Source organism: Sorex fumeus, unplaced genomic scaffold, assembly GCF_029834395.1.
Source record: "Sorex fumeus unplaced genomic scaffold, SorFum_2.1 ptg000122l, whole genome shotgun sequence".
NCBI lineage: Eukaryota > Metazoa > Chordata > Mammalia > Eulipotyphla > Soricidae > Sorex > Sorex fumeus.
This window is the reverse complement of record NW_026606179.1, coordinates 56,279,093-56,305,363: the sequence shown is the minus strand read 5'-3', so window position 1 is coordinate 56,305,363 and position 26,271 is coordinate 56,279,093. Positions and strand designations below refer to the sequence as shown.

General features: G+C 39.8%; 1 protein-coding gene across 1 annotated transcript in view; it reads right to left on the bottom strand.

The window, feature by feature from the left end:
- The window catches only part of CNTNAP4 (contactin associated protein family member 4), a 287,713-nt gene that overhangs the window by 36,916 nt on the left and 224,526 nt on the right, over positions 1-26,271 (bottom strand). Inside the window, exons 15-17 of the mRNA XM_056135853.1 lie at positions 26,057-26,184; positions 8,614-8,784; positions 7,106-7,324 (exon numbers count right to left, since the gene is read on the bottom strand). Coding sequence (XP_055991828.1) covers positions 7,106-7,324; positions 8,614-8,784; positions 26,057-26,184 — 518 coding nt within the window. The remainder of the gene's footprint in view (positions 1-7,105; positions 7,325-8,613; positions 8,785-26,056; positions 26,185-26,271) is intronic.

Sequence of the window (26,271 nt, the reverse complement as noted above, 5' to 3'; positions counted from 1 at the left end):
GCTTCTACGAAAAATGCTGAGTTTACAAACCAAAATAGAAAATGACCACTGTCACTTTTCAACTGAAAAAAAAAAAAGACAGAAAAAAAGATGATGGATTCTTTTCTCCCCATCATTTTTGTGGCTGGTGAATGTTTGTGGGAACAAGATAAAGCATAAAGCAGGGACTCCTGACATTGAGTCCTTGGTACTAATGCAGTCAAGGACATATATTTAGTGTACCAATTAGCGCCCTGGCTCTAAACTTATTTTTTCCAAGTAGTAAATGGCATCTCTGAGCAGAGCTATTTATGGAAACGTGATGTAAATCACACATATAGAAAAAAAGGGGGGAGTAAGAGATCAGTGAAACCCAGGGCCATAATTTAGAACAAAAGAGGGAGAAGGATGAATTATAAAGCAGCAAGTGTACAACTTTTCATCACAAAACTGGATGTGGTAGTTTTGAGATTTGAAGGAGAGGAGACGCTCGCTGCATTGTTGTTCATTGTTTCTAACTAAATTAGTATCATTTTTCCCATACCAGGTCCTGGTTATTATCGTGTTACTCCTTCCCTTTTCATAGCATCTTACAACTTACATTGGTTGAATATAGTTGTTCTCACACTGGAAGCCGCTGGGATTGTTAGAATCCGGTTTTGTAATTCTTTGGTGTAGTTTTACAATAGTGGAATCTGGAAAAATCATCATGTCCTTATCTGTTTCAATTGCCAAATATAACTGTTTCTAAGAGCAATCATATTTTTAACCATGCTATTTATTTTCACTGATTTCAAACTGAAGCAATTTTGAGCTCTGACGCTAAAGCCTTGCCTCAGAGTCTCCTCCAAGATGTGAACACACCAGTGAATGGTCTTCAGTGGAAAAAGTGAGAAGGCAACGTGGGCAGTACACTGGCTTCTTTCAGGTCATCCATTCAGATAGTCACTTCGGAAAGACTGCACCAAACTTCAAACACAGAAAACCTCAACAACCTCAATACATTTTACCAACATTGTCAGGGCAATGGTAGCATACTAAACTAGAGCACATAACTGAACCCCAATCTGAGCATGTTTCATCTATTCACAACATTTAATTGTAGGTATTAAATAAGTACATTACAAATACTGGGGCTAAAGAGAGAATAAGAGAGAACTTGAGAGAGAGAGCAAGAACACATCGGGGTTAAAGCACTGTGCACCTTGCATGTGGCTGATCCCAATCAATCCAAAGTACCACATGACTCTTTAATCAGAGTCTGGATTTGCCCTTTGGCACCACTGTATATTATATTAACCCTCCGCAAATTTAAAAAAAAAGGAAATATTAAAAATATTTAAGTAAAGAAACTTTGGTACATATACACAATGGAATACTATGCAGCTATTACAAAAGATGAAATCATGAAATTTGTATGTAAGTGGATCAACATGGAGAGTATTATGCTAAGTGAAAGGAGTCAGAGAGAGAGAGAGGGATAGACTTAGAATAATTACACTCATTTGTGGAATATAAAGTAACAGAATGGGAGACGAACACCCAAGGATAATAGAGATAATGGCCATAAGGATTGTTTCACAGTTTGGAAGATGGCCTCACATGCTGGGAGCAAAGGCAGCTGGGATAGAGAAGGGACCACTAAGTGAATGGTGCTTGGAGGGCTCGCTTGGGATGTGAGATGCGTGCTGAAAGTAGACTATGGACCAAAAATGATGGCCACTTAGTACCTGTATTGCAAGCCATAACACTCAAAAGGAGAAAGAGAATAAAAGGGAATGTGCCTGCCACAGAGGTGGGGCGGTGGGCCCACGGGGAATGGGGATGGGGTGGGTGGGAAGGATACTGGGAACATCGGTGGTGAGGAATGAGCACTGCTGGAGGGATGGGTACTCGACCATTGTATGACTGAAATGCAAGCACGAAAGTTTGTTAAGTCTATAACTGTATCTCACGGTGAGGCCCTCCCGATGATCGTCAATTTGCTCGAGCGGACCCAGTAACGTCTCCATTGGAGACTTTGTTGTTACTGTGTCTGGCATACCCACAGCGGGTAGGGCGTTCGCCTTACAAGCGGCCAACATGGCCGACCCGAGTTCGATTCCTCCGCCCCTCTCGGAGAGCCCGGCAAGCTACCGAGAGTATTCGATATGCCAGACACAGTAACAACAAAGTCTCCAATGGAGACGTTACTGGGCCCGCTCGAGCAAATCGACGATCATCGGGAGGGCCTTTACCTTTACCTTTTTTATCTCACGGTGATTCATTAAAAATATATACAATAAAAATATTTTAAGTAGTTAAATAAAATATTCAAGAAAAAGAATCATGACAAGAATATCTAATTATTGAAAACTCTAATGCTTTATAGCTGTAGTATAAAGCGATTCATTAAAAAAAAACAATCACACATGTCAACACTACTGTATGCATGTCACCTAAGCTATTAAAAAAAAGGAGACTGGAATAAATTGGGATTTATTCCAAGGAAACTATAATTCATAATAAATTGTGTTTATATTATTTAAAAAATCCCAAAAGGTGTTTTGTGACAAAATGCTACTAATTTTGCATTTACACTCATTTGTGGAATATAAAGTAACAGAATGGGAGACGAACACCTAAGGATATTGATTCTGATATAAGGATATAAATTCTGATATTGTAATGGTAGATTGACTCACAATCTTTCACTGAAATTTTATATTTATGAAAATTGCATTTCTGGGGGCCAGAGAGACAATACAGTGGATTGGGCACATGACCTAAGTGCAGCTGACCCAGGTTTTATACCCAGTAGCCAATGGCCCATATGGTCACCTGAGACGAGATCAGGTGTGTTCAGGGTGGTATGGCCATAGATTGGAGGAATGACCCTAAACAGAGTCAAGGATAGGCCCTGAGCTGACTGGGTGTGGTTCCCTTAAATTGAATTTTCATGTCATTTTAAACATTGTTATTGTTATTGCTATTAATGTGACACTTTTATTTCTCCTAATAAAAATGATTTAAAACATTTTTTATTAGGAGAAAAAAGTTACGCTGAAAATGACATTTATTCTTTGTAACTACATTTATCTCACTCATTTGTCCCAATACCCAAATACAAATGATAGTCGTTATGCACACTTGAAAATACAAATTAGCTATAATTATTTTTAAGATGGATGGGTGAACTGCAAATTAAACTCTTGAACTTATAAGTAAGGGGAATGAAATTACCCTTTAAATTCTTTAACTACAAATCAATTGTGCTGGAGTAAAGCAGAGATTCCCAGTCACCCAGAGTCACCGAATCTCAGGGGAGACTTAAGTGAATGTTCTTGAAGGGACCAACTCCATGTGGGAGGCATCTGCCAAGAGAAGGCCCTTTCTCCATCCGGCATGTCCAGTGGACTGACCATTGGACAGACAAGCAGGTTTTCCTGGAGAAAGTGCTTCCGGGGCAGGGGGTTTCAGCTGAGAGAGGAAAGGGTTTCTCCATTGTGAAAAGCAACCATACTTCCCTATTCTGGCAAGAGTGTGATGCATAGTGTACATCCAGGTTGTGGAGCCTTGGAAGAGCTTGATTCATTACCACAAATTAGGATAAAGGGAAAGTAAGGAAAGCAAACTTTATTAAAAACTGGGAAATGCTATTGGAACCTTGAATCCTACAATGAAGTATCCTTTTTTCAAAAAAATGTTTTTTTAAATTTTTATTTTTTAAAATTTTATTGAATCACTGTGAGATAGTTATAGGCTTTCATGTTTGGGTTACAATTACACAAGGATCAAACACCCATCCCTCCACCAATATCCCCAGTATACCCCCCCCCATTTCCCACCTCCCCCCCCCCCCCCGCCTCCATAGAAGACAATAGTCTCCATACTCTCTCTCTCTCTACTTTTGGGCATTATGGTTTTCAATGCAGATACTGAGAGGTTATTATGTTTGGTCCATTATCTTTTATGCCCAAGGATGTCAGTATGATATCAGGCTGGCAACAACCATGAGCCACCATAAACCAAGTCCTGACTCTATCTCCTCTTAAGTCCATGTCACCATTATCGTTCCAAAAGAATACTGACTAGCTTACCTCTGCCCTACTCCCCCAGTTATTCTTGTTTTCCCAAGAATAGCAAGAATGGGGAAGATGGGATCAGATGGAACCCCTCCTCTGACCCCTCAAATAAATGTCAAATTCCTCACCGTGACCTGATGGACCCTAATGCCTAACTCAGTTGTATCTCACACCATTCGTAGAGGTCCTAAAGCTTCTCTCCCGGCTACTGTCCCTTCTCCCTGCTCCCCACAGCTCCCACCCGCAACTCACTTCCAACTCCTGGAATTCCTCCACCTGGAATTCCCTTCCCTTCCTTCAGGGGGAACATCTGTTTCGGCTCCCTCCAACATCTGTTCCAATGTTAGGTCCTGCCACGGGCTAATCAGTCTAAACTTTAAATGAGAATTTAGCTTCTATTTAATCTACAGGGCAAATGTATCTTCATCTAGAATTTGTTTTTGTGAGTTCTGATTGCTGGATAGAAATGTAAATGGATAAATTCATATGTTGTGTGTATGATTTCATTAACTTGGTTGGCATGATTTCCCAAGATAGTGGTCTACTCCCATTTAAGTGAACGGTTCCTTCTCCTGTGACCCCTCATGAGTATCTCCACGAGTACCCCCTCTTTTATCTTTATGAGCCTTTCTTTTATTATCACCACATTAACCATGTCACTCCTCAGTTACTATGAGTTGGAAGGAGGAAATAGTAGATATAGACTTTTACTAATAGGAGCTGTAACTTCTCTTCCCAGATCTTTCTTTCTTGTCTTTGGAATTTTCAATTACTTTGGCTTAAACCTAATAAAAAAATTCAAGTTTTGAAACATTTACAATCATCTGTGAAACTGAACATATACAGGAAAGCTAAAAGTCTGGTTAATGTTCTCATAAAAAAGGAAATATCTCAGATCCTTATTAAAATTATAACACATGATTGATGACAAAAGACTCAATTTTGTTCTAACACAGTTTCCTGATGCCATAATCATACTTCTATCCATTGTGACTACCTGAAATCACATTAAGGTCCAGATTCCTATCAGAAACAATATATCTAACTTCCATTTTCTATGAAGTTACGATTCATACCAAGGATGAAAGGTCACATACAGGCAAACAACAGAAAATTTCACTGAAAAATGCAAGGACTGTTTCAGCCCTCTCCATTTTCAAGAATAGTAAGGCTATTTCCGAGTACTGACAGGTTTTAAATTGCCATAGATTAGTCGTGACCATCTCTCTCTCATTTTTTTTTTTGTAATTCAAGAAATATCTATCTCAGTTTCCTGAGTATCTAGCATGTTATTAAAAGCCAAGTTCTGTATTCTTCATTGTATTCTTCATTATTTCCATACCCTTAAGTCAGTCAAGTGGTCATGAGATCATGATTAAAATGATATCAAAGTGCCTTCCTCACAGAAGTTACTCATTAAACATTTATTGAGTTAAAGAAAGAAAAATATAGGAAATAATTAGTACATACATTCATTAGGGACTCCTAATGGGCCTTAGTCAAATGTATCACAAAAATGTTTTACCCTCTGCAGCAAGAGGGTTAATAAAACACTGTTAACTAATCCAAAGTGAATGGGATTTATCTATAATTTATTCTAAAACGGGCTGGAGCAATAGCACAGCAGGTAGGGCGTTTGCTTTGCACGGGGCCGACCAGGCCAACCCGAGTTCGATTCCTCCACCCCTCTCGGAGAACCTGGCAAGCTACCGAGAGTATCTTGCCTGCATGGCAAAGCCTGGCAAGCTATCCGTGACGTATTCAATATGCCAAACACAGTAACAAGTCTCACAATGGAGACATTACTGGGCCCGCTTGAACAAATCGATAAACAATGGAAGGACAGTGCCACAGGACGGTGGACAGCGCTATTCTAAAACCTAATTCTTCAATGTGCCTGAAAATAGTTCCTGATCATTTGTTGCTGTATCCTTATTTACATTAAAATATACAAAAGTGATCACATAAGAATCAATTATTTGAAATCCATGATTGATAAGTCCAGTAATTAGCATAAATTAAAAATGTGTACAGGTCAGATAGATCATACAAATGTTAAAGCACTCTTTGTGGCTCAACTCAGTTCCAATCCCATCCCCATCAATGGTCCCCTGAGTGCTTCAGGGGTCACTCTTGAGCAGAGCCCAGAACAATACCGATGGGTGTAGTACCAAGGTCTCGTCACACAAAATAAGTTATAAACTCATCAATATGACTTTTAAACACACACACACACAAACACACACACAGAGGTCTACTCTCCAATCTATAAATACAAGGCGAAATAAAGGAACAACATTTTGAGAGTGTAAGAAGTAGGTGATCAGAACGTCTCAGAGGATGGGTCAGAGGTAATACAGCCAGTAGGGCACTTGTCTTGCACACAGCTGATCCAGGTTCAGTCCCCGGCATGCCATATGGCCCTGTGCCCACCAGGAATAGTTTCTGAGTAGTGTCAAAAGTAACCCCTGAGCATTGGCAGGTGGCTCCCCCCCCCCGCAAAAAAGACATGTCCTGCAGATATACTGTGACATGGGCCAAGCCACAAATTTACAATCTGCTCCTTCTTTTTCTCTTTCTGCTGCTGGCCTGTGTTGACAGGGGTGAGGTGGCACTGGCTGGCTTGCCTAGGGAATTCTTGGGAGGGCTCATCGACTCCTTTGAAAATGGAGATAAACTTCTCAGATATTATACTAGAAGCACTCATATTAAAAGAAAGTGAAATCTGTAACAATAATATAATAATATTAAGAATGTTTAATAATTAGTCAAACACAAACACACACACACACACACACACGAACACACCCCTGCCCCAAATATGTCTACTCAACTGTATTTACCATGAGCCAAGTCATTTCAACCATCTGAACCTCAGTGACCCCATGTGTAGAATGGGGAGCACACCTATTCCACAGGTAACTTATGAGGAGACGAAATACACACTAGAGCCTGGACATAGGTTCTCAGTAAATGAAAGTTTGTTTCCCTCATCATTATTTTTAGACATGGTGTTATCTTAATGTCACACAGTTAAATGACCATCTCAAAGCAGGACTTACCCACGAAGAGCTGGCTGTTGAGCTGTAAGAGCACATGACCGTCTGCTGGCGCAGGCTGCGTCTTTGGGGCGAGTTGATCCACTTGGATAGAGGCCTCTTGCATGTTCCTTTCTACCCTCACCTGGTGCCACTGGTTGTCATTGAAGTGAGTGGGTGACTGCACTGAGATTTCCAAAGGCCCATTGCCCACATCAAATGAAAAGGTCACCACTGATGGAGCTGAAATATCAGACATGGAGATTGTCAACTTAGTTCACGGGCTGGGGGCTGAGTCTTTAACACACCAAGTTTAGTGATCATTCAATATTAAGACAGTGATGAGTTTTATGGAAGGACCCAATGACATCAGTACAGAATAGCCAAAGAAAGAGTAAACTACATTTGTGTTTATTCGGGGAAGTGAGTTCACTTTCTATATTGATAAAGAACAAAGCTATGTATCCCAGACAAGAAAGCTATATGGCACTGGCATTTTATATGCATATATGCATATGTATGGTATGATCCAATGTGTACATAACTTTAAGTGCACACAATATAAATTGATACTGATAGAATTTTAAAACAGTCTACATATATGAAATAATATGGCCAGTTAATGAATTAATTTGTCATTAATTTGACACTTAATTTTAAGGAGAATGTTCATAGTTTTAATTTAAAACTTTTCTTAGGGGCCAGAGAGTTAGTACAGTGGGTAGGGCATCAGCCATGCACAAAACCAATCTGGTTTCAATCCCCAGCATCCCATGTGGTTCCCTGAGTACCACCAGGAGTAATTCCTGAGTGCAGAGCCAGGAGTAACCACTGAGCATTTCCAGGTTGATCCGGAAATTTAATATAAAATAAAACAACTGGATAGCTGTCTAACAAAACAAAACAAAACAAAACTTTTCTTAAAGGACAATAAGGATAGTACAGGGGCTAAGGTGCCAGCCTTGCATGCAGCTAACTCCAGTTCAATTCCCAGCATGCCAGGTGTAATCCCTGACCACAGTGCCAGGAATAGCCCCTGTTTGTCCCTAAGCACTGCTGGGTGTGGCCCACCTCCCCCCCCCAAATTCCTTGCCAAAAAAAAAAGCAAAACTTCTTAAAATGCTTACAGAATATTTTTCCCCTGAAATTGTCATGTTAAATATTGTATTTGGCAAAAATGTTAAAGATCAGAGACTTTTCACCAAAAGGACAATACAAAGTCTCAGCCGATAAAGTAGAAATAGAGGAAGGGGGCTGGAGTGATAGCACAGCAGAAGGGCATTTGCCTTGCATGCGGCTAACCCAGGTTCGATTCCCAGCATCCCCAATGGTCCCCTGAGCACCGCCAGAAGTGATTCCTGAGTGCAGAGCCAGGAGTAACCCCTGTGCATCACCAGGTGTGACCCAAAAAGAAAAAAAAAAAGAAAATAAAAAAAGAAATAGAGGAAGTACTATACAAATCAATTCATCATCTCTACTAACTAGGACCTCCACCCTACCCCCAACATTCTGTTTTGGAAAAGATGACTTACAGCGTAGCTCTATCCGTATGAAGTCAGTAATCCCCAGGTTCTCTAAAAATACCCCAGATGAAGCTGTTGTCTTAAAAAAGAAAGATACATCGGCACTAAGTTCTCCATGCAAAGTAGGAAAATGAAGGTAGGAAGCCTCAGTATTGAAGGATGCTGAATTCCAAAATGATCCTGTGGGATTTATTTTTTAAGAGAATGGGGGGAGAAAAAAAAGAAATAAAATGAGTGACACAAACTACACTGTCTAGTTTTAGACACATTGACATTAAAATATCACTAATTTAAGACTGTAGAGATAGTATGGCGGGTAAGGTACTTGTCTTACATGCAGCCTACCTAGGTTCAATCCCTGGCATCCTACATGATCCACCAGGCAGTGCCAGGAGCAATTCCTGAGTACAGAGCCAGAGCATCATTGGGTGTGGCCCAATAAAAAAATTTAAAAGAAAATATCACTTATTTATACGAACATGCTTTCCCTTTTCTGAGGACTGTGTACAGGGCGTGAGCCCACAATTAGAAATTTTACCAGGAATGTAATCCTGGATTTCTTCCCACACAGAAAAGGAATAAACGCTGCAGAAATGGTCTATCTTCTATTTCACATTAAGAAAAGCAGCCCCAGCCTAAATACCATTCTCTGCCAAGGTGAAATGAGAAGAATTTGCCAAACATTAATTAAAAACCTCACTTTTTTTTAACTTGAAAATTTAAATAGATACATGACTTTGAATAACAAGAACGCTTAAGAAGCTCAAGGTGTTTTTGGTCTAACACTTCTAATACATCTACTTCACAGAGTTCTATTCTCAATGAACTGTTTTCATTAAGGGGCCCTATCATTTCCCAAACTGAGACTGGCATTCTGAATATTCTCATGTAATTAAAGATCAAGATACTACATTTCCACGCCAAGCTGATATTCTCATTAAAATGTCTCTCCACTCAAAAGTATCCTTTCCTTTGCTTATGGGATTGAGATAGATAGTCAGAAAGTGGTTCTCAAAGTTTTAAAATGCTTAAAATAAGGAGGAAATGTTGAAAAAAGCTAGGGTATGCTTTAAGAATGTAACTTCTTATCTTCATTTTCTCAATCTTTGTTATATATTTGCAACTTCTTTCTGAAAAAAAAATACTGTGAACCATATATAGAAAAGAATGTGAAATAAAATATGAATGTCATTGTAAGATTTTACAGAGTAAAATCCAACTAGAAATATGTGTGGGTGATGAGCTTTACTATCGGGACAATGAACTATGCATTGCTTGTGCTCACCAGCAAATCCTGGATTTATCAAGTATATACACATATACACACATCTTGACTTTTAACAACTCCACACACAGTCACACCAATGGATAAAATTCTAGCTAAATTACCTTCCTGGAAGGAAGATGTATTGATCCTCTGATGTTAGAACACAGCAATTTCAAAACAACAGTTCATTATGTTCACTGAGAACAAATATCCAACTAGAGTTAAAAAATCACAAGCCTGACTCTCTTTCTACTTAGATTTACATTTATTTTCTATCAATTCTGAACCAAACAAACCATGCTGAGACCTATTTTACTTTTTCTGTTTTTCTTAGAGAATTGACTGAAAAGTCAATTCTCAGCTCATATGTGGCCCATTTTATGGCTGGATTTATCCAACACTGAATGTAGCTTGAGCAATTACCCCTCCCCACAACTCCACCCTCCCACCCCCTCAAGTCAAATGAGAAAAGTGTGTAGTTTCCCCCTTTTTAACAGCTAGTTGCATACGTAGAGACATATCAACTCATGGGTTTCACTGCATTGTGTATTCTTAAAAATTCTTACCTGGACGACTTTTAAAAGGCATTACATGTCCTCTTGCAATGTTTATGAATAAAAATGAAAATGAAGCTATAACTTTAAATTATGAGATATTTATTATTCAGTCTTATGTATTTGGTTTAATTAGGAAGCATATTTCAAATTATTCAAATGTCTAAATTAGATATTATTAAAAGACATAACACTTCATTTGTGTCACTTTTAGATCAAAACAAACCCAAGAAAGCATCACAGAGAAAGCTTCTGGGAACTGGCTGGAGCAGAGGAACCATTCTTGGAATTGCTGTTATCTTTACAGTAAATGTTTTATAGTAATGAAAACACTTTATTACCTCGGGTAGTTTAAACACTCTCACACATGTTAGTTACGGAACTGATCTGGTCTACTTTTTGCCTTCCTTCACAGATTCACAACAGGCAAGGAAAAAATGAAGTTGGAAGACCATATTGGATCACAAAATTACACTAATTCATAATAATTATAAAGAAAGCAGAGGCCAATATTTCTTGCTTTTTTAATTTCTTTCTTTCTTTCCTTCCTTTCTTCCTTCCTTCCTTCCTTCCTTCCTTCCTTCCTTCCTTCTTTGTTTGTTTGTTTTTTTTTTGCTTTTTGGGTCATACCCAGCAATACTCAGAGGTTCCTCCTGGCTCTGCACTTAGGAATTACTCCTGGCAGTACTCAGGGGACCATATGGGATGCCAGACCGGGTCATCCGCATGCAAGGCAAACAAATGCTCTACCCACTGTCCTATTGCTCCAGCCCTAGAGGCCAATATTTCTAGGATCAAATAATATTCATGGTATACACTATCTCTGCTCTTTAGAGCTTGTGCCAGAAAGGCCCCAGGAGGCTGGGGACAACCTCAGAGAATGCTGAGTCTGGAAGGCATCGAGCAGAGGGGAGTTAGGCCTTCTGAAGGCCTCAGTCATGGGCAGGGTTACAAATCCCCAAGTTGCATCGGCAGCAGACCTGGGTGCAGCCGTGAAATCAAGGGTAAGACCTGAATACCCAGATGGGCAAGCCCAACAAGAACAGATCATGATGCATTCTTCCAAGTGAGTAGTTACAGATATTGACCAAGAAAGGTAAATGAGAAGTTTTTCAATTAGATGCAAGAGAGCTGACCTCCCCACTACCCCCAACACCCACCCAATAGCTCTCAGGGATTGGTTCCAGGACACGCAAATTCACAATGTTCCTTCTGTCATGTGGTGAGGGTTCACCTGTAACCTGGGCACGGTCTATTATATTCTTTCAGTCATTCCTACAGGACTTAGAACACCCAACATACTGTAAATGCTACAGAAATGGCTGGTGCATGGCACTGTGTAGGGAATAATGTCAAGGATAAAGTCTGTATGTGGTCCATACAAATGCAATGAATTAAAGGGTCTAATGATATAGTTTATGTTTCTACTTGAGGTTAGCTAAATTTAATCTCTGATAGAAATATAACCAATAAAACCTCAGAGCCTCAGTTTAGGAATCAGAGATAGAGGAATATTTTCTTAGGAATGTTTTTTATCTTTCCAGAATTAAAAGAATTATTAAAGGTGCTGGAGTGATAGTACAGTGGGTGGGGCGCTTGCCTTGCACTTGGCCAACCCGGGTTTGACACTCAGTACCCCATAGGGTCCACTGTGGTCCACAGAGCACCACAGGGTGTGGTCCAGAAACTATCCAAAAAAATTAAAAACTTTTCCAAGAATTAAAACAAAAACAAAACTTCTAAGCACATCTTTTCAAAATTAGGTTAATAACACTATTTCTGGATTCTTTTTACAAAACAAATTGCAATAGATAATGAGATTTATGTTATCTATATAGATAGAAAAGGAATTTGTATTTGTATTTGATTACATATATACAGCAAAAATGATCCCAGTTAAGAAAATAAAATTAACTTAGTAGAATGTTAAGATTAAAATTGGGATGGAATGATAGCACAGCAGATAATGTGCTTTACTTGTACATGGCCAACCTGGGTTTAATCCCAGGTACAACATGTGATCCCTTGGACCCAGCCAGATGTGATGCCTGAGCAGAGCCAGAAGTAATCCTTCAGCACTGCTGGGAAATGGTCCCAGCAGCAGGACCAATATATGTGTGTGTATACATACAAACATATGTAGTTGTTATAAACATATATATTACAAATGCTACATATATAATTGCATATATGACAATGCTGCTATGAGCACTTATGTACATGTGTATGAATGCAAGTTTTCAGTTCTTTGGAATAAATGCCCAGGGCTATAATCACTGAGCTACATGACATCCTATGCCTTTTCTTTGCAATAAAGCCTGTTTTCCAGAGGGGCATACCCTTTTGCGTTGCCACCCGCAATACACAAGGGGGTCCAGCTTCTCTATGGACCAGAATTCGATGGTGTCACTAGCTTTTATTTGCTCAGATCCACTTTGAAAGGTGTGCTGTGATGTCTCCTGGTGTTCTGCTTTGTGTCTGCCCTGTGGCTAGTGACTAATTATCCTTATTTGCTATCTGTGGCCTTCAGGAAACATGCGCATGTCTCTTACCCACCCAGTGGCTGATTTGCACAAGGCTCCTTCTCACTGATTCCTCCCAAGGCCTTTCTACTGTGTCTAAGGCAGCAACCTGGGCACTCTCAGGATCTCTCCCCAGAAGGTCATCAATCATTTCCAATCAGGACCCCTCCTAATAAACTCACTGGACTCTTCCTCTTTAAAGCTCCACTGGCGCATGGTTACTGGCCTGGGAGTCACATGGAGGGTCATTAGAGTTCTCCCTGGCACAGTCCCTGGGCCATGAGGAGTCACATGGCCCTTTGAAAACCCCAGGTCCCAAATTCTCTGGGAACCAAACTGTTCCTGGAGAAGTCTGACATATTCAGAGAATAACACAGATTCATTGGCCTTGTTATTGCTGGTGGCTGATGCCATGGGATGTGGGAAGCAGATATCTTTGGTGTCAACAATACTGTAACCTTTCCTCTGCTTTAGAGCATCAAGGACAGTGCTCCAGCAGCTTCCTCCCAGCCATGACAATCCCCTCCTTCCCTCTGTCACCTGTTCACTAGTGCACACAGCAACATTCCTTCAGCCTCTACTTAACCATTGCTTTCCTAACAAACTCTGTCATGTGACTACGAGTCTATGGCCCTCTATGGCCTATGTGGATGTTATGCCCGTGACTCTTTGAGCATCCATTGCCCTAGATTTGAGGGATTATCTTCATGTCCTTGAGGTCTCTGTAGCTGCAGGACAGCTTAAAAAGTGGCGCTGGTGCGTGGGGCCTCTTAGGATGAGGGGCAGAACTGTCCCTTCCACCCGCCCAGACAAGACCCCTAGTTGCTACCCTCAAATGGCTCCTCTGCTCTCAAACGGCCATGATCCCAAAGGCACACAAACCAATCTCAGAACCCAGCAGCTTCTGGCAGAAATGCTTCTGGAATGTGAACTAAGCTATAGCCCCATGCCGCCCTGGGAGGGAAAAGGTGTTTGACCCTCCACCTTTTCCCCCTCGGTGGCAGCATGGTGGTCACCACCTTTCAGAGTTTATTGGACAGAGAGGCATGGGCTTGCAGTGACAGGGCATGCGGGGCCTCTCTGGATGGGGGGAGGGAGGGGCAGAACAGGCCCTTCCCCCACCCAGACGAGAACCCGAGTCGCTGCCCACGAATGGCTCCTCCATTCCCAAACGGCCATGATCCCAGAGGCACACAAACCAATCTTGGAACCCAGCAGCTTTTGGCAGAAATCCCTTTGAAATTAATTACTAAAATACCAGAAATCCAAAATCACGTAGCCGTGACATCGTATGCTCTTCATTATCAGCAATAGAAAACAAATTATCTAATGATGCTTTGGAGTGATAGCACATTGTTAGGGCGTTTGCCTTGCAAGCAGCCTACCCAGTTGGCACAGTCAACCCAGGTTCAATTCTTCCACCCCTCTCGGAGAGCCTGGCAAGCTACTGAGAATATCTTGCTCACATGGCAAAGCCTGGCAAGCGACCTGTGATGTATTTGATATGTGAAACACAGTAACAAGTCTCACAATGGAGACGTTATTGGGCCCTCTGGAGCAAATTGATGAACAACAGGAGGACAGTGCAGTGCTACAGTGCCTTTTTGGCAGGTCTGATAGTTGCGATAGTTGGGGGGGAATTCCAAATAATAATAGTGGGTGTTCTCTCAAAAAAAAATATGGCACTGGAATCAGGGGCCTTGTATGGCAGAGGGATTCATGTGAATATGCCACATAAATGTGGTGACTGGGGTAAAAATGGGACAAAGTAAGTGCAAAGTTAGGCCCTTTATACCAAGATACGGTAAAGGGCAAGGAATAATGTATTTAAGGCACTGAAGCAGAGAGAGAAAATAGGAGATTCTCGAGAGGGTATCCATAGCTACAGGATGGCATAGAGGGTGAAGACTTGAACGCAAATTTTGAAAGGGAGGAAATGATCTGAGCCACAGAAACCAAACTTCAAAGAGATTGCTTGCTTTTCTTTTCTCCTCTAACATTTGAAGGTTCCTTATATATTCTAGAGACTCGTCCTGTGTCAGTTATGTGGTTGGCAGTTATTTCTCTCAGTCTGCAGTTTGTCTTCGCATATCCTCTGACAGGAACTTTCTGAGTAAAAGTTTATTTTGAGAAAGTCTAATTTATCTATTCTGCTTTATATGAATCATATTTTTGATACCAAATCTAATTTTACTGCCTAGCCACAGAGCAAAAATGCATACAACATTCCAATGAGCCCTTCCTTAAAAGTAAAAAAAAAAATTTAAAGTTGAAACGCTGATGAGAAAACATTTTAAGTGCTCAAAACCATCTTATGAACATACACAAATTGATACCAAAAAGTAAGATGAAAAATAAGTCTTAACAGAAATTAAACTAAACATGTACACTAATAGGAACAAAAAGACTACATATTATTTATAATATTTCTCTTCAACTATTGGTTCATAGGCGAAAAAAGTAGAAAACAACTGGTCTACTACATTGGTTATAACTGTCACTCTATGGGCCATTATGCTGGACTAGAGCTGATTTGCAGGTGTAAAAAAAATTAAAGGATACTGGTTTATAATTCACTGGATTCTTTTGGCACTTTCACAGTTATTTTCAACTCTTTTTTCAAAGTAGCCATATAAACCTTGGTTGGAATGAGTTTAAGAAAGATAAAACTGAAGAACATAAAAATCTGACTGAATAACAGAGACAGGGACAAAAAAGAACAAAGCTACCCACAGATGTTTTCTTAGCGCAAACAACGCTTCTTCAACCCCGCACTCAATGAGTCAGTGTGGCAAGAAGAAAGTGAAAAGTCTTCTGGAAATAGAATGAAATGATTTCAGAAATCCTTCTGGAAATAGAATAAAATAGGAAGAAAAATAGAAGTTGTTTTTATGATCAAAGGATTTTACATACAATGTTAGAAGATAGTTCTTGCCATTTCATCAGTGTTTGAATTCCAAAGACAGGGGTGTGTGTATATGTACTTTAATTATCCAAAGACACACACACATGCTTAGTTTAGAAGTAGTTGAAATGAAGGATTTTGGGACGAGCTAACAATTCTTTCAGTCTAGGTGGAAGAGATTCAAAACAGTAAGTGAAACGGCTGAAGCTGACCTGCACCTCTCCTTGTGTTATCAATCAGGACTCTGAAGGTGAGAATGAAGTTGAAAAGTGTGCAGAGGTGAAATGGGCACCAGAAAAAGGACCCTTCCGAGTGTGACATTCCTATTTTAAGTAACCTATTTTTCTTTAAACTAAGAAACTGGAATAGTTTAATATACAAAGGAGCACATATTATAAATTCAAGACACAGCTGCTCTCACACTTCTTGGTATTTGCCCAAATGAGCTGAAAATGTATGTCCACACACACCAAGAAAAAGAAAAACTGCACAATGATATTTATAGTAATATTATTCATAATTGCCAAAAGCTGGGGAGCAATCAAGGTACCCTTCAAAAGGTCGATTAAAAGGAAAAATTGTGGTACCTCCACACAATGGAATATTTGTGAGAGCTACTGGGATATTGCAATGAAAAAGAAGTTAGCTATTAAAAAATAAAAAATAATTACAGGACCCTTAATATATATTTTCTTCATTATTCTTACTATTATTATAGACTCCATCATACTTATTTGTTTATTGTCTATCTCCCCCACCCACAGGAGAACACAGGCTCCAATATTCCCGGAGAGTAGACATATTTGTCTATTTTATTTACTTCTCTCCTCCCTCCCCATCTAACTTTCTCATGCTCTCTCTCTAAGGTATAGCACATTTATGGCTTTAATAAATATGTGTTGAATGAAATAAGGTTTCCTTTGTCGTACCAGGGAGCAGAAAGCTTAGAGCGCCAGCATCCAGTTTGTTCCAATCCTTTGGTAAACAATTAGAAAAAGGAAGAGAAAGAGGAACAAGAGAGAGAAAGAGGAAGAGGAAAAGAAAGAAGACAAAGAAGTGATTTGAAAATGGAGAAACTTTAGAGAAATCAAATAAGGGAAGCCCGTGGGGATAAGATTAAATGTAAAAAATAAAAATGCCCTAATGGTAGAGGATAATCAGACACAGTAGAACTTTCAAAATCATAAAACTATGTGTTAAGAGAAATTGATTCTCAATATGTTGCCTGACAAATGGATGGGAACTCTCTCTCAAACAGAAATTAACCAAATTGCCAGTCAATATCTTTTGCTAGATGCAGAATGTAACTTCTGCAAAGCTGTTCATTGCCTACACGGACCTTTGATTATTTAATGCATTCTGGGCAGCTGTGGTTTCTCAGACAGCTGAACACATCAATGCAGACGGGATGAAGAAACTCATTTCAACAACAAGATCTTAGAGCACAAAACTTGATTCTTATCTAACAATGTAGATTAGGGAGATGCCTTGAATAAACATGGTGAATTAATTGAGGAGCGATACATTTGACAAAGTAGCCTGAAATTTTTCAGCTGCCAAGGAGTCAAAAATACTACCCGAAAGAACTGGGAGCAGACATCTGGGCTGATATTTGCAACAATTCTTTCAGCAGCTTATAAAATATATGTATGTGTACATTTTTCCACATCGCATTCTATTTTTGGCAAATTTGATTACCCATGCACAACACTGAGATGCCTTCTTGTTAAGTTACTGACTTTTAAGGATGATTATTCTTTAAACTTCTAGTCAGAAGAAGCAACTCATCTACAAGGTGGAAAAATAAGTTCAAATTTCTCCTCAGCAACATTTGATCTCAGGACTTTAAGAGACATACACTAAGGAACACTGTCCACAGATTTCTAAGAGAATGAAAGTGTATCTTAACCTGACTCACCTCTCTCTCTCTCTCTCTCTCTCTCTCTCATTAAGAAGACAATAGACCAATTCTCAAATTTAAAAGAATTCTGAGAAGAAAGCAATAGAAGCCTTTTGGGTGAAAATAAAAATCAAAACCTTCTTCCTCATGAATGGGTGTAACTAAAAAAATCCCAAGGAAAGCTGGGCAGAAAGAGGTAAAACTGGTCAAAGTCACAAAGCATTGCCTCAACTATCCCACCAGTTTCTTAAAAATTTTCATCCTAAACCCCCAGAAAAACCATTAGAAAACATATATGCAAGAGGCGCAAAAACATCTAACCACACACACAAGATTCACAGCATTATAAGTCATAATAGCCAAAAAGTGGAATGAAGACAAGTGCTCAACAACTGATTGACAGATGAACAAAATGTGAGGTATCCATGGCATGAAATGCAGTTTGGTCATGAAAACCAGGAAGCACTGATAGAACAGATTTAGATCTCAGCAGGTTCCATTTGACATGAAAGGACATAGAAAGCACATATTCTGTGTGTTCATATAAATGGGTTTGGCTAGTGATGGAAGAGCGGAAACTAGGGGTGTGGTAGATGGACACAGGTTTCTGAGGAGAAGTGAATAAAAATGTTCTCAGGTTGATAGTGCTGATGGTGGGACAATGCTATATAAAATCCTAAGAGATAAAATCCATCTAAATATGATTTGACTAAATATTTTGAAACAGATAAGTTGTGGGACATATGAATTATACCTCAATAAAAATGCTATGAAAAAAAGTGAAATCACCCAGTTTGTTTTAAGGTTAAGTGGCAACAAATATTCTCAAGCACATGCAAACTCAGCAAATGTAATGCTAAATAGGAAGTTTTTTCCCCAGGAAAATATAAATGAAACCAGAATTGCAGATGCTGTTCAGTAGTAGATCTCATGCCTAAAGTGGATGAGACCTTGGGTTCAATCCCAAGCACCAAAAATAAGACATATACCACCAACTATCTGGCAGTATGATAAAGAAGAAATAAATAAAAATAAAAACTGCACAAGAATAGAGATATTCTGATAATAGGACCAGTAGTGAGCACTAAAAAAAAAAACTGATTAAAAACACCAGCATATGTAGCAAAATTGGAAGGTGGTGGGAGAGAAAAATAACCACAGGTCAAATAAACACTTTTTCATTTTTCAGAATAAATTGATATTGTCTAAAACTGAAAATGAGTCTAATATAAAATCAACTAACTCTAACTGTTTTAAGTTCCCATAGGAATTTTTAAAGTTTGTTATATATATATATATAAATATATGTAAAGTAAAGTAAAGTAAAGGCCCTCCCATTGATCATCGACTTGCTCGAGCGGGCCCAGTAACGTCTCCATTGGAGATTTTGTTGTTACTGTGTTTGGCATATCGAATATGTCACGGGGAGCTTGCCAGGCTCTGCCGTGCGGGCGAGATACTCTCGGTAGCTTGCCGGGCTCTCCGAGAGGGGCAGAGGAATTGAACTCGGGTCGGCCATGTTGGCTGCGTGCAAGGCAAACGCCCTACCGCTATCAATGATGTACAATATATCTATACAATTAGATATATTGTAAACATTGATATATATTGAACATTTAGATAAATAAATGATGTATAGCAATTCCTTTGACTTCCACTTGGTCTTTTTCTCTCTCAATTTCAATGAATCATGTTTCATAAATTTATTTCCAAATCTCCTTTTCTGGGTCTTCTCTATCAGTAGCTCTGCAGCCCACACCACATTTTACATTTTCTGGGGACATATTACTTATCACAATTTGGAGTAGTTTGCTTTTGGCACCTTGGGGACAGAGATCATGAATCTGTTCCTTGTCCTAGAGCACCCAGGATAAACCCAATCCTAACAGAAAATTTCCAGATCCAGGATCAAGAGTATTGAGATTGAGAGATATTGATTTGAGACAACAAGCCAGGCCTAGGATAACCCTCACTGGTATTAATCAGGATTTCCAAGTTGTGTGTTTCTGAGTAATTATTATACTCTGACATTGGTGCTTATTTAACTTTTTATAATGACTCTAACAAGGAAACCATTAATATTTAACATTTAAAAATGGTAATTTAAACAGTAAATTACTTGTAGCACTGTCCTCTTGTTCATTGATTTTCTCGAGTGGGCACCAGTAACGTCTCCATTGTCAGACTTGTTGTTACTGTTTTTGGCATATGGAATACGTCACAGGTAGCTTGCCAGGCTTTGCTGTGTGGGCAGGATACTCTCGGTAGCTTGCCAGGCTCTCCGAGAGGGGTGGAGGAATCGAATCCAGGTCGGCCGTGTGCAAGGCAAACGCCCTACCTGCTATTCTATGGCTATGGCCCAAATTACTTGTATAATTTAATTCATACAGCTGTGTATAAAGTTTTCACAATAGTATTTCATTGCCATTCTGAGAATGAGCAGGACCCCATTCTCAAGTAAAAAGGGGGAGAAGAATCTCTTGAAAGTGGTAGAGCCTTCATTTCCTCGCATATATGACATTTTCTTGAGTCTCAAATTTGAGTTAGTAATGTAATTCTTTCCAAAAGAACAGTCCAAAAAAGTATTTTTCCTCTTAGAAGGAGAAAGGGCTTCATTTTTATAAAAGCTCAATTTTGTTAACAGAGTGAAAAACAGAAAGTCTTCATATTAAGTAAAATTATGTACTTACTTGAAATCACGTTCACTGCCCCTAGCCTGAAAGCTCTGATGAGAAATGGCTCAGAGGGAACTAGATTCTCTTTGTATTATGTGATGACTTTAATCAGAAGAGGTCTTTCAATAGAACCTAAACTCTTTTCACTGAAAGTATATACTTGCATATCACTTAATTGCTTATACAATCAAAAATGCATTCCTGTCTCTAACAAGTAACTCACAAGCTACAGTCTTCTTGAGCTGTATATGATGAATCATTCTCATTCTTTCATAAATGGCTATTTATTGATTATCTTTCATGTAACAGGTAATGCACTAGGTGCCAGAAACACAATAATAAATGAGCAATGGACCCTGCTCTTGAGAGTCTCAAAAATAATTAAAAGCCAGTCTGAGAAATACATCTTTGTAATATGTTCCATATTCTTTGAAAGTGTATGCCTGCACTCTCTAGAGACATCCAGAAGGCAGGCGCTGACTCCGCGTGTGAAAGGTTTCAGTGAAAGAACTGGAAAGATTCTTTTTTTTTTTTGCAGATGAAGGAAAACAAGTCAAGAATCAATGGAGCCAGAAACTACAGTGGTCTGCATATTTGCTTCCTGCTGTAGGGGGAGCAAAAGCTGGAGGATGTAGTAAAAAAAATAAAATTACATGCTGTGTGTCAATACCTTTTCCTTAGCCAAACTCTTTGGCCAAGTTCTGAAGACAATGAGTGCAAGCTAGGATGCCCTCAGGGTAAATTTTATGTAAGCCAAAGGTGAGATATTATTAGTCTAGAAGAGTGTTTCTCAACTGGGGATCAGGATATTCAAATGAGCCACAGGTGAAAATTGTGCCAATAGGGAATAGCATGAGACTAGAGGTCTTATGGACCTCTAATAGGACCTCCAACAAATAGCACGGGGGGCCATAGGTGGAAAACAGGGCTGGAAGGGGATCACAGTTGGGAAAAGGCTGAGAAACACTGGTTTAGAAGATGTTGATGCCTCAAAAATGGACATATTCCCAATTTTCCTGGGATAGTGAGTAGAAAGAAAAGGCAACAGATAACCCTCCTCACTTCCGGTGCACTGGTGAACCTAGGCTCTTTCCCTTGATTCTTTCATCGACTCTTTGGTTTCTAATGTTAATAGAAATCTGAAAGGTCATCAGCAGAAATTGATGCATGTCCTGGAGAATTCCCATGTTACTAAAACCTTTAGTTTTCATGAATGTATCTGGTAATTTTTCAAATGACCCAATTTGAAATTAAGCAACCATCATCTCTGGTAAAAAAAAAAATGCAGCAAATTCCAGAGGGAGTCTGAGCTGGAAGGCTCTACCCATGTGGGAGCAAGTGGACATATCTGAACTATTTTCCTATCAATCTTTTGTAGTCCCAAATGCTCTAAAAATGAAGTCTTAGAAAAATTAAAGCAGTCATGACAATTCACTATCTATAGTATTTTGCTTCTAATTAGATAATGAAAAGGACTTCACACGGAATAAAAGCAAGATTTTCCTACCATGCATTACTCTAAACGTTTTGAGAAGTGCATAAGGCCACAAAGTTTCTGCCACAAACCAGATCTCAAACTGTTCTTCCACCTGTGCCCCTTACAAAATTGCTCTCACCCTGCAGTGGTTGACAACAGAAATTTGTTTTCTGTTCCTATGGTTTTGCCTTTATCAGAATGTCTTAAAAAATGGAATCATCTAGCATGTAGCTTCCTAAACCAGGGGTCTTGCATTTAACCTCATGTATTCAATTCCGTGTTGTTGCAATGATTAATTGTCCATTTCTTTTGGCTAGCAATACCAAGGAGCCCACTATAAAGGGTGTATACGCTACCATAAATGGCAGGTTGACCCCTTCAACTGGCTGGTAAGAGACTCTTGCTTTCCAGTTTTAGCAGACGATGACAATGGAACAGAGCCCAAGGATATTTTATATTTGGAGCACTAAAGTAAGTGGTGGTTTAAAGTTTTTTGTTGATAGATCCTATTATCCTAAGAATTGTAATTTATTTTTATACATTTGTCCTCATAGCCTGTGACTTTATAAAACTAATTTTTAAGTTATTGAGGGAGTTCTCTTTAGTCCTGAATTGACTTCATTTTTGTTTAATTTTTGGTTTGTTTTTTATAGGCGTCAACATTTTATTTTTATTTACTTATTTTAGTTTGGGGGCCACACCCGATAGTGGTCAGGGGTTCTGTGCTCAGGAACTAGTCTTTGAGCACTTGAGGGACCATAAGGGATGCCAGGGATAGAACCTGGGTCAGCCACATACAAGGCAAATGCCCCACTATCATTCCAGTCCTTAGCCTTATTTTTATCATAAATTAGGATGACGAATTCTATCATTTGCTTGTCATATCTCTTTTTTTTTAAAGAAGTTATATTGGATCAGTCATATCTCTTTTAAAAAACTATTTCATATACACAATTAAATCACAATTGTCACTAGGTGTTATGAAACCTCCAGCACAATTTTATAGGGCACATGGTCATTTATATCCTTTACTTTTAGGCTATAATACCAAACCACGTTGCCATTTGTGACTTCTGAAATCCCACAATAGAAGTAGGCGGCAATGTGGACTTTCAGACTCACCCACATTAATTTAAAACAACGACACAAAGGCCTTGGAAGAACGCCGTCAATTAAATACGGGCAAGCTGGAATCTGTTCTACCATACCCCTGCCCTCTTTTTCGATGAACAATGGGAGCACAGTGTTTGTTTGTTCCTAAAAACAAAACAAAACAAACAAACACTGTGCTCCCATTGTTCACCGATTTGCTCGAGCGGGCCCAGTAACGTCTCCACTTTGAGACTTGTTGTTACTGTGTTTGGCATATCGAATACATCACGGGGAGCTTGCCAGGCTCTTTCCTAATAAAGCCTGATAAGGTAGAAAATCTCCATTTTGTGTGATAAAACCAAAATAGCAAATTCTTATTCTTTTCTGTCCATATTTCTGCTCTTGGGAAATCTAAATCTTTCCTGCCTCAATAAAGAATGTGATTCCAGACTGTCTTGGTCTCTGAGCCACGTTATTCCTGTCAGAAAATGGGAATCTGCTTACATCCTTTCACCCTCAACTCCCCACCCAAATCGTACGGACTGTGTCTCTCTGCTTGAGCCTCTTCTGTAAGCCTCACGTCCACCACTGCCTGTTTCTGGTTCTCCTCCTGTCCCTCATCTTATATCAAAGTCGATGCCACTTACCGTCACCATCTATCGCAAAGGTCACTGTACTGGCCTTTAGGTTTATAAGTGCATTTCAGACTTCCATTTGGAATGTCAGAATTAAATAATCTTTCAACCTTAAGTTATCCCATGTTTCAGTTCCAGTGCCATTTAGGACAATGTCCATCTTCTTTTTCTCTGCTTGTAAGTATGTGATCCAGCACGTGGTCCTGTAGCCGGAAGTCCTGTATGCACCTGCTCAGTGTACCTCATTTGGAAAGAAGGAAAATCTTTCCTAGGACATGACACCTTAATGGGTGAGAATTTCTCATCCAGAGAAAAAGGGCATTCATTGTTCTCTCGTTACTGCTCTTCTGAGTGAGCAAAGAAAAATGAGCCTCTCTTGCAGAGAACAAACCTTCTCATGTCAGGTGTCTCAGCCTTCGACATGGCGGAGACACAAAGGCTGTCTCGTCAGTAAGTCAGAGAGGCATTAGCAGGCCTCTGACTCCTTGAAACTCCATAAAGTCCTCTTCCTAGTGTGACAGCCCAAAGTCACAAAAGTGCGATTCCCTTTCTCTGCCTCAGTGAAGGTATGTCTTTGTTGCACAGGGCTGCATTCTGCACTGTAGGATGACAAACACATCCTTGGCTTTTTACACTCTGTTCCCATGGCATTCAACTGCAGACAACCGAGACAACCAATAGTACCTTCAGATATTGTCAAATGTCCATCAAGGGTAAATCGCCCTGGATGGAGCCTCTTGGTTCAGTGTGAAAGGGTGCTGGGGACTTTGATTCATGGAAGGAAATTGGAGAAAGGGACAGAGTTGGTAGTGATCTCACTCAGGAAGACCAATTTTGCCGTGGGACTGTGGCCAATGCAGGAAGGCAGGTGATCTGAGGAAGCCAGTCTAGGCCCCAGAAGGGTTAAGATTGAGTTGAAAGGAAGAAGTGTATGTGATGTATAGAACAATCTCGCTCTAGTCACATGGAATCATTGCACTCCCCTGGAAGCATCCTGAGTTTACAGCCTCAGCCCTTTGCCCATATTTTTTCTCTCCATGAAATATCCGATGCCATCTTCATGTAATTGTGTATGGTCTACTAGCAGAACAGGAAGTAGAGATGAAAAAGATTAGAGATGGCTGGCATAATGGCAGACAGTTTTTTACAATGTACATATAAATTTTTATAGGCCAGTATCATCTTTGCTTTTTAACTAAGCAATTTCTGCTATGAATCTCCATAAACCCACCGAATTGTCAGGTCATCTCTCCCTCTGTTGAGCCCCAAGAATAAAATTTTATTTTAGGGTATACTTTTAATGCAAATAAATATTTCTTCTATTTCCATTCTATGTTCTGGAAATAACTGAAAGCATAAATAATGAATGCATCTATCTCTAGCCCAACTGTTTTCAGAGATTATGAATGAATATGCATGCTCATCTCATTCCCTGCAGAAATTACATATTTCCGGTGAAACTATATTTGAATTAAAAAAAATTCTGGTTTATAGTGTTAGTACAAAGGATACATCAAAACAGCACGTCCTATTGACTTAGAGTAAATGCATACACACACACACAAACACAAACTGAAAAATGAGATTAAAATCTGAAATGTGTTTGATGAGACTGGCAGTTGAGTCTCTGATGTTCTAGCCCTTGTTACAGACTAGGACATCTTTTAGCATCTCAGGTGGGATGGAGGCTTTCCTCATGGGAGGAAGCTGGGGGTTTGGGGCTGTATTTATGAGGCAAATCTACCAAGAAGCTCAAAGATTTCTTCCTGTTGGAATCTTAACCAGGCTCTTCCTCACAGTCTCCAGGGCCTGACACATCATACATCTACTTTATTGGCTGACAGGGTGGAGACTGGGGTTTCAAACGTACTTGGCTTATGGCCCCCTTTTCAGGAAAATAACAGAAATTGTTCCAAAACGCCATCGAGAAATCTGTCTTCTTTAAACAAATTCACAAAAAAACCCAGAAAGCAGGGCTGGAGCTATACAGTACAGCAGGTAGGGTGTTTGCCTTGCATGCCGCTGACCCGGGTTCGATCCCCAGCATCCTGTATGGTCCCCTGAGCACCGCCAGGAATAATTCCTGAGTGCAGAGCCAGGAGTAACCCCTGAGCATCGCCGGGTGTGACCCAAAAAGCAAAAAACAAAACAAAACAGAACACACTCCCCAAGGACAACCAAACCCACAATTCCTGCCTCCACCCCCCACCCCAAGCATCCCAGCGCCCCCAAGTGGTGATCTCAACACTGGGAATCGTGAGCTAGAAGAGTATTTCAGAACAGCTTCTTGCATGGGTTTTTGATGTTGTTTTTTGGGTTTTTTTTTTAGTTTTTTTTTTTTTTTTTTTCAATTGAAGCCTGATGCATGACTAAGTCACAAAGACAGGATTCTGGAGTAACCACACCCTCCCCTTGCCCCACTCACTGTCTCCCCGGCACAGCAGGGGTCCCAGGCGGTAGGCAGCTTCCGAGTGTGGCCTGCCTGTGTCTGTGATCACAATCTTCCTGACAGGCAGGTGTTCTTTATATGAGAGGAATCCAGTGTCATTAGTCCTAAAAGACACCCCCCCCCATTCCACAGATTACTCTGATGAACAGAATTCTAAAATAAACAACAGCCCTTCTTGCATTTCAAAGCCA